General features: G+C 43.6%; 1 protein-coding gene across 1 annotated transcript; it reads left to right on the plus strand.

Annotated features, from left to right (window-relative positions):
- The first annotated feature begins 8,965 nt into the window (after positions 1-8,965).
- Positions 8,966-11,208, plus strand: rps16 (ribosomal protein S16). The gene is made up of 6 exons (XM_067491036.1): positions 8,966-9,064; positions 9,154-9,205; positions 9,654-9,755; positions 9,920-10,016; positions 10,122-10,169; positions 11,022-11,208. Exons 2-6 carry the CDS (start codon positions 9,158-9,160, stop codon positions 11,165-11,167), a joined length of 441 nt encoding a protein of 146 aa, XP_067347137.1. The 5' UTR covers positions 8,966-9,064; positions 9,154-9,157; the 3' UTR covers positions 11,168-11,208.
- Positions 11,209-21,710: the final 10,502 nt, after the last annotated feature.

Raw genomic sequence — 21,710 nt, forward strand, 5'->3', positions numbered from 1 at the left:
CCTCAGGTTTGACATCTTCTTTCACTGTCAGGGTTTCCAATCAGTGTGATCCAGTTTCTTCTCCAGCCTGCAGAAAATGCACCAAAATGTTCAGAGTTTCAGGGCTTTAGGTTCGGTTTATTCTGACTCACGTCCTGACTCTGAAAGTGCACTTTCTCCAGACTGTGAGAATCCGCCAAATCCAGTCTGAACCTTTGAGGAGCAATCGGAAGCTTTAGGCAAAGATGATGAGAGAATTCCTCCATGCTGTACTATCTGTGTGGTAAATATGGAGCTGGTTAGCTTAGCTTAGCATAATTACTAGAAACACAGTTGGTCAGATTTTATATTTAAATATTTAAATTAAATGTCATCACTTCTCTGGACTGGTTTTCACTTCAACAAATAGCTGAGACTCTGATCGTTATCATACTTGTGAGAATGAGATGCAACAAAGCTTAGATATGTCACTACACTGAAACAGACCAAAAAAATCCAGTTTGACAGATGAATAAACACAAACAAACACGACATGAAAAGCAGGCAGGAAGCGGAGCCCAAGATAAACAATCAGATTTACTTTGAAGGCCTACGTGACATCATCCTAACAACTTCCAGCGGAGGGCCGGCGCTAAAAATAGCAAAGACGTCAAAGCGCTGGTACATACAGTGTGTGTGTCTATGAAGTGTGGGGAGAACATTCCCCACATAACAACAGATGGCTTGTAGATCGGAGTGTGGTGAGGGCGAAGAGCTCACTCACACACATTTCACTCCAGGCGATGCAGCCTCACCTGGGAAACAGGCTCCAAAATGAAAAAGGGCTTTAAGTGGGAACTGGGATCTGGCCTTATGTGCATTGTGTACATGAAGAGGTTCTGTGATGGAAAAATTAGCTCGGCTCGCTGGAGCAGAAAGTCATGCTGCTGCATGTGGAGACATCTGCTATGTATTGTCTGTGGGACACTCTCATTGGTCAGAACTAGGAGGATGTAACAGGTCTCAAAATAAAAAGGTTTCATTATTAGCTGACTTACAAAAGACTACACGTTGTTCCTTATTGCGATGTTATACTTCCTCCGCGTTTCTGCTTTTGCTTTGCACAGAAAGAGAACTCTACCACAGTTCTGCAACCGTCACACACAAGTTCAAAAAGCACCCAGATGAAGTAGAGTGCAACACGAAATACTCCCAATCCGGAAAATCCTATCTTTCATAACAAGCGTGTCCAGCATCTGATGGATGAAAGCTTTATTTCAGCTGAATTAAGTCATCGGGGTCGTGTGTGTGTGCTTCTCTGTTGCCAAAGCCCGGCTCTGCTCGTGTAGGGCTTCTCCACCGCTGTACGAGGGAGGAAAAAACACAAGAGGGAAAGGAAAGAGTCCACGACATCATCTCTCCAGGCCTTTTAAGGCACTCTCCAGCGGAGGGCTGAGAGCGCTGGCCCACTTTCCCATCAGAGCTTCCCAGCACTATCTCCTGTCCCCCTGGGAGCCCGGAGCACAGGCCGACTGAGCCCATGCCTACATACACAGCACGAAACACAATATGGATAGAAAATACTTAACAAACATACCAAAAATACTTGATCAAACTCCCCAAATACACTCAGAGACAGTGAAAACACAAGACACCGGCATAATGTGGTGCTCATTCATCTTGAAATACACCACACGACTGCTAACATGTTCTTCTACTGTCAAGGCCACACTTCATCACCTTTCAGACGGTTTAAATCGGTGTGCATGCACAAGCAAAGTGTGGGAGGGAAAGAGGAGTGTAGGGGATGCTAGTTGCTGGCGACGATCAGATTCATCATTGTATTCACAGATGTTATGGACGGCCAAAGCAGGCCGGAGCTCTGCGTTCCAGAGCCCATCTGACTCAAACACTGAAGAAAGGAGGGGAGGGGAAAAGAAGAAAAAATGAAAATCAGAAATAAAGAAAGCTTTGCTGGAGTGATGACCCATCGTGGCTGTAGCCCCGCTGATGTCAGAGCAGAGTCAGCCCCCGCACACAAATACACGCTCACAGAGAAAGGGCAAGATGGAGCGAAGTAAGCGATAAGAACTAGAGAAGGAGGAGAGTGATGGAGCAGATTGTGTGGGCGGGTGAGATTGATCGAGGCAGAGCACTGATGCATGCGTGACAGCGCAGACAAACGGCGAATGTAAGGCTGTTAAGTTTGCAAAGCTTGGCCCCTGCTCGATCGCCAGATCAGCTACACGAATTCAATACTTCTGCTGTAGCTTTGAGCTTCTCAACCGGCTCTAAACAAGAACCTGATGAGGCTTCATAAGTGTGGGGATCACGGCACATTCTGGAACAATTTCAGAAAATTGTTGGGCAACGTAAAAACTGCAAACTTTGAAGAGCCCACAAGCCACATTATATAATACCATCACAAGATTCAGGGAATCAGGAGGAATCTCTGTGCACAAGGGACAAGGCCAAAGGTCCAAACTGGATGCATGTGATCCTCGGTCCCTCGGGCAGCACTGCATTAAAAACAGGCCCGATTCTCTACTGGACATCACTGCATGGACTCAGGAACACTTCCAGAAATTACTGTCTGTGAACACAGTTCACATTCCTCTTTAATTCCTGCAGACTAAAGAGCAGAGGGACCATCCAGCTTGTTATCAGCGGACAGTTCAGAAGCATCTCTGATGGTGTGGGGGGGGCATTAGTGCCTATGGTGTGGGCAGCTGACACATCTGGAAAGACACCATCAATGCTGAAAATAGGACAGAGACGTTATAGAGCAACATATGCTCCCATCCAGACAACGTCTCTTTCAGGGAAGGTCTTCAGCAAGACAGTGCTAAACCACATACTGCATCCATCACAACAGCATGACTTCACGGGAGAAGAGTCCAGGCGCTGAACTGACCTTTCTGCAGTCCAGACCTTTCACCAGTAGCAAACATTTGGTGCATCATAAAATGGAAAAATCTGGTAACAAAGGTCCAGGACTGTTGAGCAGCTAGAATCCTGCTTCAGACAAGAATGGAGAAAGAAGAATTTCATAACAACTTCTTTTCAAGATTCAAAGATTCAAAGTGTTGTCATAAACACTTTGAATCGGGGTTGTTTCATAATGACAAAATGATTATGAATTAAATTAATTATGTTCTAAAATTCAGTTTCAAGTCTTGTTTCTAAGTATCAGAAGCAATAAAAATACTTAATGGGAACCTGCAGAATAAAAATATTATTAAAAACCATCATTGACGTTGCTTCAGAACAATATCTCAACTCATGATTTCAACACTTTTCTCACTTAGATTTAGACAAAGTCAAATGTTAATTTTTCTTAAGAGTTTAAACAAGACTAAATTTACAGATGTGACTTCACCTATTCCATCTGCAACAATGAAAAAGTAATCAAAATCAACTATTATTAACAAAGTCAAAAATCGTGGATCTCAAATTTGCCTCCAATGGATCCTACAGTGGGCCGCGCAGAATGAAATGGAACAGACGGCTTTTTTACAGAGTGGACTGTGAAAACAACATGTATGTAGAAACAGCACACGCAACATCCATAAAAGGCATCAAATGTTGTGTTTGAATATCCTTCAAATTATGACACATGGATCAATTTTTCAGAAAAGGAATGAAGAGAAGACAAAATCATCCCCAGGGGAAATTTACATTCAGTACTGTAATTCAGTGCCTTGATGCTGTTGACTTTTCCTATGACTTTAATCATAACTATTAATATTTATTACCTTTTTAGGAAAATTGACTGTTAATTCATTTGTACTACTATCTGTGGAGCACTGCATGCTGAGAGGAAAGACCATATGTCCGCTGCACCACTGAGCCCGCTGTCCTCTACATTATCCCGTGGCCCCACCACCAAGGACAGATGGAAGTTGACAGAGCATGGGACGGCTGCAAGGCCCATTGCTATATGCTAAATGTCTGCTGAAATTGGGGCTCAAGTCCAGACCGGGGTTTAATACTGAGCTACAATTTAGCACGATGAGCTGCCCTTCACTCAGGCAGATGGCGATATTTACCACTGCCGTGACACAGCAAATGATAGAAAAGAGAAAGAATAACGGTGATCATTTGGGGATTTCGGTGAGTTCATGCCAGTTTTTGGGAAAGTCGCCTTGAGTTTGTTGTTTCCTTGTGTGAGGCCTGAATGTGAGGGAGATACTGTCTCACTTTATTTAAACGTGTGCATGGGCAATGCTTTCTGAAACAAAAAGCAAAGTCGGTTATTTGACAGTATTCCAGGCAACGTCTGCTTACGTATCCAGTACAGTAGCGAAGTAAGCTGGATTAAGAAATTTCAAAAATAAATGAAACTGGTTGATCCTGCATTTTTACCTGAGAAAAGATGATCTATTCATGGATCCCTCACGAGGATATAAAAGGTAAAAGCTGTTGCTTTGAATCATATTTCTACTGACTCGCAGATTCATGGGCCTCCCAGCTTCTTCTCCGGGAAGACACTTTTTGGCCTCGTGCGCCCAAGCCAGTGTTCCCTCGTTGCCATGACGACCACGCTTCTGTATACCTCACAAACCCTTTTACACCCCTCTCAGCCTCTGCGCACACCAGGTTTAGCAGATCTTCTCTTTCTGCTCCGGGAAACTTCAATTACCGGCCACACTTTTTCAACCACTGCAAAGCCTATTATGGTCAAACGAGGCTCTGTGGCCGGCCAGGAACAGCATCTCCTCCCCTGTAAATCTGAGAGCGTGCTCAGGGTGCTGTGACAAGACAAGGTCGAGGGGTCACACCTCCAGGTGATGTGTTTCCATAAGGCTGTGGAGAGGAGCTGCACATATATGGCGTGCTCTTTATTTATTGCTAGTTCTTTTACGGGATGGCTGCAGACTTCCCTCCTGCTGCAAGCGCTTTACCTCTGCTGAAGCGGCCTAGCTCAGTGTCTACCTCTTTAAAAATGTGGGATTTAAGACCCTTTGGATCTCCTGTGAATTTCTATGATTTTATCTACTGTGTGCATAAACAGCATACGTTCTAATCGGAATGTGTGTGTGTGTGTGTGTGGGGGGGGGGTTTCCTCCTCTGAAGCTGTGCTGAAAATATCTCCAACCAAATCTGAGAAAGTTTAACTTCAAACGGTTGTGAGGTCTGGACTGTAGCATGAACTTGACAGTTAGCAATACAAAATGACTGTGTGCTTTAGAGAGCTGTCAAACAGAGCAGGAAATGGCGAACGATTCAGCAGTTTTAGCATGTTTCCTATGCAGATGGTGTCGGGGGTCTCCGTGTGACCCGTAACACAAACAAGGATTTATCTGAAAGCTTATCCTCTTGCCTGGGGTCCCCACACAGTGCTTCCTCTGTCTGCTCGGCTCTGGTGTAGACATTGGCACCCTCGGCCCGTAGCTACATCGCTCACACGTATCTGTTCACTAATAAACTCCTCAGACTTGTCACGCAAAGCTGACAGGGGAAGAGCAAAGAAAAGAGACAGTGTGCTGCAGAAAAGTCCAGATTGGACTTATAAGGACCCTTCAACTGAGCAGCCTCCATTTGTCACCACAAGAGCATTTGAGAAAAGATCTAAACACAGACTGGATGTCTTCATTTATTTGAACACCGAGCTTTTTACTCTGCAACTTCAGCTTTATTTCTAAAGGAAAGTTGCCTTGTGGCTTTTTTCATTTTTCTTAGCACATTAGAAGGCTGTGTGAGTCCAGGTGTGATGGAGAGAAGCTGATGTGTCCCAGGCAGTATCTGTATCTAGCTAGTAGCTTTTTGCCTTCCTGATAATATTTTTTTCTGTTGCTTCCTGTCTCTTCTCTTTGCTTTTCTCTCTCTGCGGATTTGTTGGGTTCCTCTATAATTTTCTATGTGAGGTCGTGACCTTACAGCGGAAAGTCTGACTCTAGTTTTCTATAAGTAAACTGAATTAAACTGAATTCTGTTGCTTAAAGCTACAGTATGTAACTTTTATTGAACATTTTTAGGAGAAATATGCTCCATTACTCATCATATCGTGGAGAGGTGCTATCGATGCCTAGGTACGTGCTGAAGGTAAAGGGTACCTCTATTTGGGAAACGTGCAGAACACATTCCACTGTGGTGACCCCTGAAGAGACAAGCTGAAAGCCGTTGATCTTTTGACAGACTGACACACACCATCAGTATTTGAAAAGTTGCATATGGCAGTTACATTTTTCCATTCAGGACTTATTGTAATGCAAAGTCAAACTGAGAGAAAGAGCCAATACTGTGCATCCACATCATCAGATGGCCCAGAACACACCTCCAGATTTTGCCCTGTGTGCTTTATGCTGTGCACCTTGCAACTGTCATTTTTACTTCCGTAGTGTTTGCAGTTTGTTGTGCTGCCCCCAAGTGGCTAAGAATGAATCCGGTTTTTTAAAATGAGGGTTAGATCAGAGCACTAATAATGTCCACAGGTCTGTGCTGTAAAAGAACACTTATATTGATATTTAATCCTACTCTGACACACATGAGAGTGGTTTGAATTTGCTCCAGGCAGCGCTGACTTAAAGACTGGAAACAGCTAAATTCATCAGCAGACAGCCCAGAGGCAAGTACGCATTCTGTCTGACAATAAAAGAAGCCAGGTGCCTGTTCACCCGTGGCTGACACCATAAACACCTCTCAGGCTGCAGTAAATGTCATGCATAGGTAGGCACTGCTCCGCACACACGGCTCACATCACTGTATACACATTCCTGGATTCCCATCTATCTCCAGTCCTTCTCTGAGCCAAGAATGGCCTTTTGGTTTCCCTCTTTGAAAGGTAAAGCTGTGGCTTAAAGCTGTCACCTTTCTCTCGCCTACAACGTCAAACTGCAGGAGTGCGAAAGTGTCCCAGTCAGGACATTGTCCATGTCAGAATGAAGCCGTCTGGTACAAGTTCTCCACTGGAGTCAAATCCCACAAAGACTCCATTTGATTTAATTAACTGCAAATCCATAGTGAATCATGAGAAAGCTGAGAGGAGAAGCTTGACGCCAGTTTCCTCCCACAAACTGCAGGGTCTAGTCGGGTCACATGAGCATTGTCCAACGTTGTGGTCAGATCAAAGATGATCTCTTGTGTAGGACCTCAGTTGAATATTTGCTGTCCAACAAGCTCCCCACTTCCTTTTTCCCATGTTATGTCTCATTCTCAGACCCTGACCCCTTACTCCCTCAGCCCACAAGAAGTGCAGGTCATGCACATGATCCCTGTGGTTAGACTCACATCCAGCTTAAAAATGAAGCCTGACAAACCCAAGCTGCACCAGGTTTATGATGATGTTCCCACCTGAAATGGCGTCAGTGTAACAATTTAAATATGTGTTAATCATTTTACTGACGTTAGAGGGTGCTGCTGTTCAGGTATTTTGAAAAGTGGAGGACACATTGTCCAGCTGAATCTTTAAGCACAGTCTCACATCAGCATAGTTTATAAGCTTGTCACCTTGTCTAAAAGTAGTAAAGAAAATCTGATTCCTTAAACTGATTCCTTGCTACTTTGTCCTCATTCATTTGTTTGGCGGCAGCAGCAGAAGAAGAGGATGAAGGCTTGTTCTGGCTTTTGTTGTTTAGACATCTACTTCTCGTCCACAGAACACCATCCGTCTTTTGTGATGGAACCCAGAGAAAGGACGGGCACATTTCCGAGCGTTTCCGGATTTTTATTCTTTGATCACATTTAGTATCTTACACAGTTTGGCCGACTGGCTGCATTATAATACAAAAGTCACCATGTAAAAAAGCTTTTATGCAGTGTTTTGGCATCCTGATAGAACAGGCTCAAAACAATACCAAGTGTAAAACCTTCAAAGTACTGCAATTTGCACAATGTCCATTTATTACATTTGTCAAATGGCTTTGACGTAAACACTTTAAAAGTCGATTTAAACTAATAACATTAACCAAGGACCTCTGAGCCATTATTGATGGCTTGTGTACTTTTCTGAGGTATTACTTTACTCGCCTGATTATATAGATTTTATGGCACTTTTACTTGCCCTCTGCTACAATTCACAGGGACGTATTGTAACTCCACTAATTATTTGGCAGCTTTAGTTACTTTGCACCACAAAATCTAATAAACTAATAAATGATGATGTAATAAAATGGATTAAAAACTGGTCAGTGCATAAAGTGGTTCAAATCCACTGGAAGATTAGTGAAGTTTACACATGAATGCATCAATCAATCACAATTCAATAGCATAATGACATGTGTTATATATGCAGTGCCAATAGTTTGAAATTAAAACCTTGTAAATACTTGTAAGTTAGTTAAGTATTTAAAGCAAATCCTCAACTTGAGTAGCTAAGGATTTTGAAGTACCAGGCTACTTCTTACTTTACATTGTGGAGGACTTTCTAGATAAGTACTCGCTGTTTTATTTGAGCATTGCATTGGGCTCTTTATCCTGCTCTTTCCAAACCAAACAGGACGTCTTTCTGCATGATACAAGGCAAAAACTGTATCACACAGTTAGAACCGTGAATAGAACCTGCTCCATTCAGGTACACGTGGCAATGACATATTTGAAACATATAATACAGCCAGGACAGAAACATCAAACTGACTGGTGGTAAAAAAAAAAAAATTAAATAATAATAAAACACAATATTTTTGCCACTGACATAAAAGTACAAGCACAGAAATATTGTGTGACTGGTAGCCTATGGATACGAAATATGTCCCAAATGCGATCTCACTATTAGTCGCCCATTAAAGTATTTTTAGTGTTGAATCAAACAAGCTGTCTGCAAACTGTTTTTGTATAAAATACCTGAAATTAAATTCTTTATTTTTCTATTAAAACAGACAGATTTCAAATTTTCCAAATAGCAAAAGGCATTTTACATGTTTCTTTATTCTTTATTCTTCTTTCTTTTCGTTCTTTCTTTCTTTCTTTCTTTTCTTTATTCTGTCTCTGTCTTGCTCACTTTTTGTTATTCTTCAGCTCATGGAAGCAAAATATAAAATGGAGGTAGAGCGACAGCAGCTGTCGCAAATCCTACCGCAAACCACGGCTCTAGTGTCGCGCACCAGCCCCTGATGTTCGGCGTGTGAAACCCCGTCGGTCTCTCCGTACGGCACCCTAGCTGAAGACGGTATGTGCTTCTGTCCGGCCCATTAAAGTAGACTATATTAAAGTTATTTATTGGTCTCTAATGTCAGTATTGTCCTCTGTGTATTTCAGAAACATGCCAGCTAAAGGTCCTTTGCAGTCTGTCCAGGTCTTTGGACGTAAAGTAAGTAAATGTGTAGAATTTGTCCCACATGTGGTTTGGCTATACTGTGGTGCCAGCTCGCGTTAGCTTGGCTAAGCTAGCTAAAGGGAAGCGATGGAATTTCGTAGCTACACCGTTGTAACCCGGTAATTCAAGTGTAGTGTAGACACACATAGCTGTGAGATGTGTTGCTGACATCTGTGAGAGCAAACCTCTTCCAAGAGTGTGGCCGGGTTAACCACCGGTCAGTTTAGCTGGGGACTAGCTATGTTGCTACCAGTGGCTTGAAACGTTGTTACTGAACTGAAGATGGCAACGTTAGTGTCAGTTCGCGTGTTCTCTCACTAACATAACCATCACAATTTAGTCATTGTTAGTTAGAAAGGGATCTTTAGATTTACCTGTAAATCCATGTGGGTGGATAGCGTAACACGATCGGCTGTATTAGATAATGATGTTTCTCTCATAGAAAACCGCCACAGCAGTTGCCCACTGCAAGAGGGGGAATGGCCTGATCAAGGTGAATGGCAGACCCCTGGAGATGGTGGAGCCTGCTACTCTCCAGTACAAGGTGAGTCCTCATGGGACTGTCTGCCACAGGGCAGAGGGGCAGGATGGGGCCCGTAGCATCTGTAATTCAGCCAGGCAGTGACTTCGCCAGATTGTTTGATTAACCTGAAGTTGGTACTTGAATGTTTTGAGGTGAAGTTGACATCACAATGTTTGCCTCTTCAGCTTTTGGAGCCAGTGCTGCTGCTGGGTAAGGAGCGTTTTGCTGGAGTTGACATCAGAGTCAGAGTAAAGGGTGGTGGACATGTCGCACAGATCTACGGTAAGAAGAACTTTTTTCTTTTTAAGAATGTTGATGTGGGTCTTGTTACGTGTATTAGCTTTAAAAATGCTTCAGTAACTAACTAACAAATCGTTTTCCTTTCAGCCATTCGTCAGGCCATCTCCAAAGCCCTGGTTGCATACTACCAGAAGTGTAAGTATTAAAAATTATTTATGTGAAGCTAATATGTCCCACAGCTCAAGTTAATGTGTTTATTATTTATTACTAATAAAGTTATACATAATAAACTACTCCCTGCTCTAGCTCTCGTGATGTATTTTTAATTAAAATATAAAAGTGTTGTTTTTTTTACTAAATGTTTAAGGTTATAAGCATCAGGATAACTGTCTGCATTGGAAAAGGTTAATCGCAAATAGATTCCAGTTTTGTGACACAGGTTAATCACAAAGCGAACACATTGGTTAGATGGGCTAATTATATCTTGAGCTCAGAAATACACTAGTAATGGTAAAATGATGTCTCATGTGGGGAAAAGTATTTAACCCTCAGTTACTAAACTGGCAGCATCTTCTATATGTGGTGTATTAAAAATGAAGCTGTATTATGAGGAATGTTTAGTATCACTGGAAAGAACAGTTAAACATTTAATGAGCAGTAAACAACCTCCTGTTTACTGAACAGATGATATGGAGGTTATGACATAATCAAATTGTTTAAACTACCTCAATGTGAGCAAATTTGGCAAATGTTACTGAGGTCTTGCTTCCCTAGAAATAATCTTGTCAGTGACACCTTTAAACACTTTAATAGAAACAGTCTGATGCTCACATGGAGCCCATCTCCTCAGGGTTGATGAAATTCCTGTTAAATATTTCCTAACAGGTCCGTAAGTTGTTTTGTTGTTGAGTGCAAAAATCAGACCAGAGTTTATCACATTGTTCATGCGGAACGTTTTAATCCTACGTATGCCGGAGTAGTGTTACTTCAAGAGTACTAAGCTTATGAGGAACATGCAAAATTGAGTTTGGCTTTGTCTTCCTGTAGATGTTGATGAAGCCTCCAAGAAGGAGATCAAGGACATCCTGATCCAGTACGACAGGACCTTGCTGGTTGCTGACCCACGTCGCTGCGAGTCCAAGAAGTTCGGTGGACCTGGAGCTCGTGCCCGCTACCAGAAGTCCTACCGTTAATCGCTCTGTACATTTTCATAATAAATTGGAGGAACAAAGAATCTCAATTGTTTGTTTTTTTTTTATAATAGATTCATAAAACTGTGCTTATGCCTTGTTCTTTTCAGTTTGTACAATATACATTCAGTAGCTTCAGTGAGTCCTTACCAAGCCTGTTTTTCACACGGTCAGGTCAATTTTAAATAAATCTCAATCCAAAAAAAACCAAATTTAAATTTTCACAACGGAAATTGAACAGTATATGCTGGTCGGTTAAACAGTGCTGCTTGTTGGTTTTATTTTATATATATAATGAAATAATAAATGCTGTGGCATTGTGGTTTAACCACCTGTCAGTAGACAAAGGGGTTGAAATCAGCTCCCAATTACAGTGACCTTTGACCCTTATTCACCCTATTTTGTATCACTGTACATGCTTTGCTGAAATTGCCACAGGTTAAATGTGTTTAATCAGCTTAGTCCTGGAGTAAAGCTTGGTGGTGCTTGTACTTAAGATATGTTCTTAGGACAGTACAGTTCTACTCGAGTATTGAGTTTGTGTACTTGTTCCACTCAGTGCATTGCATTGTGCTCAGAGTGGTCATGATGACCCCACTCTTCCACCAGTGCTTTTTACTCAGATCCTGTCAAGCTCTGTCCCATTGAAGGGAGGTGTCGCTGACCAGGTCTTTCCACAGATCTTCTATGGGGATTTAAGTCTGGGCTTTACCTGGTCCACTCAAAAACACACCTGTCCCACAGCCACTTGAGTGTTTTTCTGCCTCTGTGCTTTGGGTCATTGTTCTGAAGGATAAGCCATCAGCACAGTCAGTCTGATGAGATGCTCCCACAGAGCACTAGGAGGCGATAACCATGCATCAGTTGTAGACACGGTAACTCTGAGTCCCAACAAGTGTCACAGGAAAATGTGTTCAAATCTGTAAACCTGAAGCAGCTTAACACAAAGGTACATTTGTTTCCTGACTCTCATAATGGTGAAATACATGTTTTACATGAATTGTCTATTTTGTTGGAGTATTGTTAAAGTCTAGTCACTATATTTTGAACATCTTTTTACCTTTGTGAAACCCTCCGTGCACCAGTAGAGGGCGCCATTAGACAGGCGGGAATGAATAATGCAAACACTTCCCTCATTATCAGCTCCTGGAAAACATGCTCCTCTGGCCATTTTACAATGGTTCAGATCTTACAGTGCAACGAATATGTGAATAAGAAACTAATCAGATTAAAATTAACTTCTCCTCACTGTATATTTTGACAAATGCTGCGGAGCAAGGTGTAAAAATGTCACCTGGATCATTCATTTGCAAATTCTAACATTGATACCCAAGTGACTGTTCTTAAAAAAAAAGGTTCCACAATAGCTTGCACACGTAAATGACACTCATCACCCCTCAGCAGAAAGACTGACTATTTTCTCCTGCCTATTTTCTCCTGCCTTTTCAATTATGCTCAGGTTCCCATCGTTACATCAAATTGCAGCATTCTTCTCCCATTTCCTGCTGACTTACTGCTGTCTGTTTTTCCTGCCGGTGCTGATGCACAAACACACCAGTCCACCACAACAACAGGAGCTGAGCTGAGGCCCAGATGTTGTGGGCCTCTCTGTGGGCAGCCTGCAGCAGCCGTTCCCGCTCGCTGAACTCCCGGGGGTGATCAGGCCTGTTTACAGCCCTCCAATAATCGACACAGCAGGGCAGCCCACTCCCCACAGCTACTGTTGTTTACTGCTGTTTAGATTGTGCCACCGCCGGAGGCCTCACCTCTAATGCTGCACCGGTGACTTTCTGCGCCTGTGGAAACGGCTGTGTTTTCTGCAGCAAGGAATAAGGACTGACAGCAGAGATGAAACTAATGTGGGTAATGCAGTGAAGCTGCCGGGAACTGAGGCAGAGGGAGCAAAGGGCTGTGACAAAATTGGGTTTGTGATCTGTGTGACAGAAAAACTGGGCTCCCTCTCTGTTTTCTTAAAATGATGCCGAGCCTCAGGTAAGCTGGGAATGAAAGAATACACTGCTGTGATGAAAAGGCAGCAAATTAAATCGATTGTTCATGAATTCTCAAAGCTTTTTAGCAACAAAAAACAAAATAAAATACACATTTCATATTCATCTTTTTTGGTTACTAAATCATTTACCATATTTTGGGTTGCCAGGTTGGTGGTAATGCTCCTCCAACATGGCTCTTACTTTGCCCTTTTTAGTGCTTCAATGCGTCGGGGAGAACTCCTCCAATGATTCCGTACATGAACATTGACCTTAAAAGAACCACATTCAGTTCATTTATTAAGAATTATTAAATAAATCAAATCAATTAAAAATAAGAGATATATTAGGACCTTTAACATCGACTTTGATATATACTCATACAGTATTAATGAGTAATTTATACATTTTCTAACCTTTATGAACGACTTTTGCATTTTAAAAGGAGAATTTATAGATTAATAGAACAGATTAATGATTCCAGCAAGAGAGATTAACTAGCAACCTAAAAATAGCGAATAATGTCTCTGTAGAACATTTATTAATTCATCTTTAGCATTATTGAAGCTGTTAGTTGACACAAACCATTTATTATAGCAAAGACACTCTGGTTACAAGTCTCCACATAAGAAGTAATCCATGCATGGCTGCAGGATATCAATAAAAAGAGGTGAATTTTTTTTTTTTAACATAGCAGAATAGTTTTCAACTCTTGATTCAGTTTCACTTTCTCTGCTTTTCTCCTCTGTTAGAAACTGAAGAGCTGTGATGGTGAGTTATGTCAATTTGACATGGGACACAAAGGCGTCAGATTCATTTTATGCACAGAAAGTCTCTTAGTGTTTAAATCGTGTCATTAAATGTGCAGACTTTATTTCTTTATGGCTGAGTGCACACACCCACACTCACACCCACACACACCCACACACACCCACACACACACACCCACACACACACCCACACACACACCCACACACACACACACACACACACACACACACGCACACACTCCACCTAGCACCTGCTTTTCCTCTGTTAGCAACTCTGCCTCCTAATCACACAAACACTGAAGTGCTAGGCCAGGATGCATTTTGTCAACACTTGCACTTTGTCCTCGCCGCTTCTCACGACACCTTCATGAACACACACTCTGCCATTAACACACGAAAGCCCACATGCATGCACACAAAATAGGACTCAGGCACGATCCACAGTAGACTCCTTTACTCTTATCAGCTCCTTTTCTGCAGAGGTGAGACAAAAAAGGAGAAGGTGAGAGAATTAAGAGATACTGTCTTGACTGCTGCTCTCCTCCTCCTCCTCCTTCTCCCTGCAGTGGTCAGCTCCTTGTCAAGCCTCATTGCCCTGAATGACCAAACAACAATTGGATGAAGGTGCCGGCAGCACAGGATCAGAGGACAGTAGCAGGCAGCAGCAAATGTCGGCCTCACTGAAGAGGAAATGCAGCTCAGCCAAGCGACACGCCACTGTTTGGGCTGAGAGTGTTAATGAGGAGCAAGCTTCTTATGTGCTGCATTCATTGTCCTTGAGAGGAGGTGGTCTCCAGGAGCATGTGTGTGAATCTGAGGGGGGAAGAGGAGTTATGTCTCCATTGGGAACAGAGCGGGCTATATTAGCGTTTTGGTGCCAAACGTGAAGTGATGCTTTTGCAATATTGAAACATTCTGGCAATCAAGCAGCTTCTCTAGTGATCCAGTTTTTGTCAACAAAGGCAAACTTTTTAATTAATCCTCGTTTAATCTCTGGAGGAGGCAGTTTTTTAATAAAATCTTTGGTGTTTTGACCTCGAGCCAGTTTTCTCCATAGGGACTTCTCCTAGGGACCAAAACCTTTTGAGGGACCAGGTTCACCATTTAGTTCTATTGCTGTTATTCTTCTCCCTGTTGTGTGGTTGGGGGGGGTAACATTTTCCTGAAGCTCCGGGAACTATTGGAGCTTTGAAAATGTGTAAAAGCAACATTCGTGGTGACCCCTGAAGGGACAAGCTGAAAGCCGCTGATCTTTAACTAATGTGGGAAATTGAATCAAATGGTTAATTTGGGATGAGCAGCCCAGTTAACCTTAAACATAATATTTCCTGTGTTAGAAATAAATGATCAGCGACTGACTGAATCAACCACCATCAGTGTCTGTATGTTTAGTGCATCTCCTGCCACCCGACGTTCTCCCAGTTTTCTCCAGTTCCCTTTTTCCCCATAATGGTCAGACCTCAAAAACACCACTTTAACTGGTTGTGGGACGTCACAGCGCCACCACAACACATTGGAAATAACCAACGTGCCTGATAAATTGTGCACAGCATTTAAATTACACTTTCAAAAGGTTCTAAGAAGTGGCTCCATGCTGAGAGCAACACAGTTACCGAGGCCTCCTCACTCGTTATGCAAATGTAAAAAACTTCTGCAGCAACAGTGTGAGTGTGTGTGTGTGTGTGTGTGTGTGTGTGTGTGTGTGCGCATGCATAAGGCAGCTGATTACAGGCAGCAGCTTTGAACACTTCTCATCAGTCAGGGGATGTACACACAAAGCAGATGTGGAATTTGACTGTCTGCAGAATCCTTATTGGTGAGCTTTCTGTGTTCTTCGTGCTGCGAATAGAGGTTTTATTGTTGACACTGAGGTGTGTCATACATGCTGATGACAACTAGAAAGTCCGGTCCTCTTTTGTTTGTTCCACAATCCCACACTCCCCTTGGTTTCACCCCCGCCCGTTCCCTTAGAGTTTGAGAGAGAACACGGAGCTGATGATGGATTCATCTCATCTGTTTCACTCGCTGCTGGCTCTCCCCTCAGCCTGGTTTTGGTGTGAAAGCAGCCAGAAAAGGGTTCCCTGTTGCTGACCGCTCTGTTAGTCACACTCTCTGTGCCCAACATTGACTCATTCCGAACGCATTTAACCTAGACTTGAACTAAAGCTGAATTAGTCCCAGTGTGCTGATTCCGCAGAGCCTTTCTCTCTTCTGTCCTCCTCATGTTTGCTGCCTTTTCTTCTTCCTCTGTCTTTGTGCAGGAAGCCTGGTGGTGACACTGGACGTGGCCTGCGCGCAGGGTGAGCCAGGTCATGCCGAGGTTTCCCCCCGAGAGCTCGGCTATTACCCCCAAGCCAAATCGGAAGGTCAGAGGCTACCTCACACACCATCCAACCTTTACCCCCCAGCTCAGACTGCAGTGCTCTGATTCCCTGCGACAACCAGCAGAGGACTTGCGGTGATCCCCTCCCTCGGGGGTCGGCCTGGCCGGGCCAGGATCTGTTTTAGTGAAAACACAGTTCGTGTAAGGGAGCCTCACCCCCTGTGCTGCAGGGGTGAGCAGATCATCAGAGGTGTGTAGAGGTTATCTTTCAGACCCACCACGTTTGCTGTTGTTTCATTTAACAAAACCCATGAAAGCGATAAGTAAGAAGTGGCAGACTCACCTGTGTGAAGGGATGAGAATAGGTGCACCATCATGCACGAGCTATAAAAACCTAATTCCTTACTTTCGAAAGGTAAAATCAAGCATGTTTAACACCTGAGGGGACGAGCAGCTGCAGGAGTTTGGACGAGACAATGGCAGCAGACTCCAACCTCGTGATTTGAATTTGGTCTTGTTTTATTCTTGGATCGGGGGTTTGTGAGTAATGTGTCTGAGTCTGAGGGGTGGGCATGTGAGACTGATGAAAGTGAAGCTCGGCTTAGGCGGCGATTTGTGATTTCTTGCTCGGATTCAATCAGCGTTGCACAAATCCCATTTCCAGAAAAGTCGTGACGGTGGAATCATCAGGCCACAAAGACAACATGTCAAATGTTGATTTGACATGTTGTCTGCTTTATTTAAATTTGATGCCACCGACTCATCTTTTTAAAAAAAAAAAAAGACACAGGGGCAACTAAAGACAAAGCACCTGGTTAAGTTAATGGACAACAGGTCAGTGCATCCAAGAAATCATTGCCTATAGCAGGATGTCCTCAAACACAGACACACCGATGACGCCCCTGAAGCAGCTACAGGCTTCTGCAGCTGGGAAGAGACACACTGCACCAACAGCCACTGCTGACTGGCTTTTTCAGCAGATGGTAGAAGAGCAGAGCAGGGAGAGGAAGAGCCGGGTGAATTGATTTGGTGCCTCATGTTACCACTAGATTAAGTTGCAGATTTCAACTTTAGAAAACACACACACACCTGCTTTTTGGAATTATGAGTATACAGAATACAATAACAGTCGTGGCAAATGTGCAAATTATATATTAGCAGTAGAAATAAACTTGGCTTTAACTGAGTTAATATTAAGACAGTATGTGAGTAATGAGCCATTATGTCCTTTATAAGAAGAACATTTGATCTTATTGTGATGAGCTCGCGACCTGCAATGGGGCACATTGTTTTATCACTTTTTCCACCACTGTGTACAAGTACAAGTATGTACCTTTGAGTACTTGCTGATACAAAGTACAGATACAAGTATTAAACTGTTTTGCCTCCATAATGAGCAGCTGGACGGTAAAATCCTCATCAGTCCATTGCAGTTAAGCAAATCCCTGCGTTCATCTGCCAAAACAAAGATGGCGACGACAGGTGTTTAATAAACGGAGCATCTTTGGCTGAAAAGAACAAAAAAAAGGTTCAAATATTACATTTTTTTTTTTACATATTCTCGAGAAACACGAACATGACTGTCCTGAAGACGTTAGCACAGCAGAGCTTTACTTTTGTCCTCATCACATTTTCCCATCTTCACCTACCTGTGGAGGCAAACCTGGTCTTTGGCGCAGTATCTGAGAAGTTTTCCAAGTACAAGTACACAAAGGCAGCATGGTTTTGACATTGGGACTTCTCTACTTACTGCCACACCGACCACAACGAGCAGGTGAGTTTTACTGCTGGAGCTGTCATCACTTTTGGGGCTAAGCTGGCAACTCTGCCACAAACCTGTTGCACTCTTTTGAGGGATTTGACCTCCCAGTCAGCTTCCCTGTGCGCTGGGGGGCACGCGAGCTGCTCGACTCAGGAAGTGTTGTGAAGAATGTAGCTGAGAGAGAAAAGTGTGAATCGATTGCCCTGTGACTGCTGCCAAAACGCCCTTAGTGTGCCATCCTGTGCTGTTTCGGGCTGTCACGCCCCCCATATGTGGACACAGGGGGACATGGCCAATTAAACGGAGTAAAGGCTGTTGAAAAGGGTTGGACGCTGCCAGCACGAGAGGACTTGACACCCATGTGTTCCTGTTTCTGGAGAGGGAAGGGGCAAGCGTGACGGAAGCAGGAGGCCCAGGTTGTAGCACCCTGCCTGGCTGCCAGAGCTCAGTCACAGGGTGAAGGATAGTCAGGAGGAGGAGGAGGAGGAGGGTGCTGGTGATACTAACTGCAATTCCAGACCTTCTACTACAAGTCTACCAGTCCCTTTTTTTTCTCCCTAGGTTTCCGCAGCTCTGCAGCCAGCAGAGAGCTCTGAACCCCAACGCCCTGTCCTGCTGCTGCAGCCCACATTCCAGGAGGAAGGGATGGGAGCGTGACAATTGGGAAACAACGGCTGTTAGTTACAGAAAATGCATTACGGCCGGAGCCCGGCCAGCGCAGCGAAGGAGAGGAAGTGGTGGGATTACGCTGGGCTTGGACGAGCAGAGGACCAGGCCCTCGACTCCCCCTCTCTGTAGTAAACTGTCCAGATTTACAAGGCCTCCAGGGACACCCCGTCCTCGTCCCGTCAAACCTTGACAGCTCCTGATTTAAAAATAATCCTAAATCGGTGCATGACAGCTGTCAGTGGGGCATAAGGAGGTCAGGGGAGAAAAAGCACTGCATTTCTTCGATAAAGCCATGTTTAATGATCCAGTCTGTAAAATGCTGTAAAACATCCCATTAGTGAGTGTAACACAGCTTTTATGTCCCTTTTCTTTCATTAAGGTTGATGTTCTGAATAGATGTTATCAACAAAGTTTTATTTGGAGCCTTTAAATGTGTTGTAGCAGCAGTGGATTTGGTTCTATGTTGTGAGCATCGTCACAGGCCGACTTCCCTGTTTTGTGTTTGATTTTGCTTCAGCAATGACTTTAATGTGTCATGTATCATGAGGAAATGACAGAAATGAAGAGCAGAAGTGAGTAAACTCTAAAGGGCTTCACCAGCAAACGAGCTGCTCCCTCACAACTGTAAATACTCCCCCTGTTACTCCGGTGATGTATGTGTTCTACTGTGGCAGATTCACCTCAAACCGGATGCGCTTTCCTGTGATCACTGCAGGCCTCGCAAGACGCCTTCAACAGAAACAGGAAGCAGTTCACGGCGCGGGTCGTGACCCCTCTCATTCTGTCCCATGAGTCAAGCAGGGCCCACCCCGGCGAAACACGGGAAGGTTCCGGTCCCATCAACAAGGTGTGGAAGGATATTTGGGGGGGGGGGGGGGGGGGCTAATTCTCTCTTGGTGCACATCTGTGTGTGAATCACGAGGAGGGGGGGTGCACATCTGCTGTGCTGCAGCCGTGTAACATTATTAAACACACCTAAAGACAACTACAGCTGCATCTACGTCCAGACTGCATCCACGGGAGGGAACTGCTGCACGAGCTGCTGAGCGTCTGATCACATCAGAAAACACTCGAGGAGACGCAAACCTCAGCTATTTGAGTAACTTTGTGAAAGGTTTTCATTTTTGCTGTTTTCTGCTGTTTGGCTTGTTGACGTCATATGAGCTGATGACCTGGGGCCTGTGCACGGTCACGGAGGTTCGTTAAGAGAGACACAATGAGCACAAAGAGACGCAAACTGTCCGCAAGTGATTGAAAAGTGACCAAAATGTCAAAATGACAAAATGCTGAAAAAAGAAAAGACAACAGACAAACTGAGAATCTGCACAAAATAACAAACTACAAAAAAATTGAAACTGCCACAAATCAGATTACTAAAGCAAATGTAAGTAAAAACATTAATTTGTTATTTGTCTGTGCATCTATGGTCATAACACGATGACTGTGTGTCAACATTATGTGGTGTTTAGGTGACATCATAAAGCATCAGCATGCATGTCTGGACTTGCCCGGACTTGTCTTGCGTCTTGGTTTGATGATGAATAAAAAGTGTGATTTTTTTTTAACAACCTTTCATTTTAATGCTGCCGTGTTATTTTATGACTGGACGTTACTTCATTATTTGGACACGACTTGCTCTAAAATGGCTTCGACTACGTTCAAACGAAATCGGCTTCGTCATTAATCATGTCGCTGGGCACGAAAACAAGTTGGTAAAGTAGAAGAACCGCCTTTGTTTTTTGCATCTTTCATAAATTATTTTCAAACTATCAACATTCATTTTAAATGAAGAAAGATTCAGGACTTTTTTCTTGCACCACATCCTGCAGAAAAATGTGAGAAAAACAACAAGTCCACAGAAGGTGAAGGATTCTTGCCTCGTCGTTACTGTGAAAGCATCACACAAGAAAACTACTACAAGTCAAATATGCACAAAATGACAAAAATACCATCCAGTCCATGAGCCTCCAAAATAAGACGCTTGCTGAGTGGATGTTTTTGTGCCAAAGGTTCAGTGCTTTTGGCCAAAACATGGAGCTGATGTCATGGGAGCTGTGTTACTGCTCATGTCAGACCCCATCTGATATTTCACTTTAATGGAGCGCTGTTAATACTGGGAAGTGGAGGGAAAGACAGAGCTCATTTGGCTGAACAAAGCACAACCAAATTGTTTCCAAGTGAATCCCGTGTAGGTTTCCTCCTCAGCAGCCAGTATCTCCTCTCGCCTGATTTCAGCTTCACAGACAATCTGTGCTTAACAGCTTCCTCTCAAAGTCTGACTGCGTCGGCCTTCCCAGAGATCTCTGACCTCGGGCGGCTTCGTTAACGAAAATAAATAGAAATTAGTAGAAAGTCCATTTCACACACACACGATGGGAGTAAAACTTGTTGGAACGAGGAGCTGGCTGCAGGTAAAGCTCCACCACCTCAAAACTTAGCGAGCATCACTGGATGACTGGAGAACAATGAGTGGACTTTTTTAAGGACAGAACTACAGCTCCAGAACCAAACTTAGACCCTGCTTCCTCCAGTGGGGACACAAGTCGAGGATCTAATGTTCTCAGAAGGTGGTGGAAACCCGAGGTTCGCTATGGATTCGAGCACACATTTCTATTGTTTTAGGCTCAGAACATCTCTCAGGACAACGGTCCTGTTGTTTTTGTCTCCTAACCCGCCTGCCCAGTAATTCTATCCCGTATCTTCTTTACGCCGACAACAATCATCTTTTTTAACAAACGAGTTGGCTTTTCTGCTGCTGGATTTATGCCTTGCCAGTTCTGGTATTTGTCCGTTTGCCAGCTGTTTTCTCTTCTGAGCCACATCTCTATAAATCAATGGGAGTTAATCTGCTGAGAAGATTGTGTGCTCGCCCCGGCTATGGGGGCACGCTATCTCCATTGGTTACAGAGCATCCATCAAGCGCTCAATGAAGGCTCAACGCAGCAGTGACAACCCCAGTCCCCTTTAACCCCATCACCCCAATGCGCCCCCAAACCCCCATCGTGCTCATCTTCATATTCTCCTCCAGAAAATT

This window comes from Channa argus, chromosome 21 (assembly GCF_033026475.1).
Source record: "Channa argus isolate prfri chromosome 21, Channa argus male v1.0, whole genome shotgun sequence".
NCBI classification, from domain to species: domain Eukaryota; kingdom Metazoa; phylum Chordata; class Actinopteri; order Anabantiformes; family Channidae; genus Channa; species Channa argus.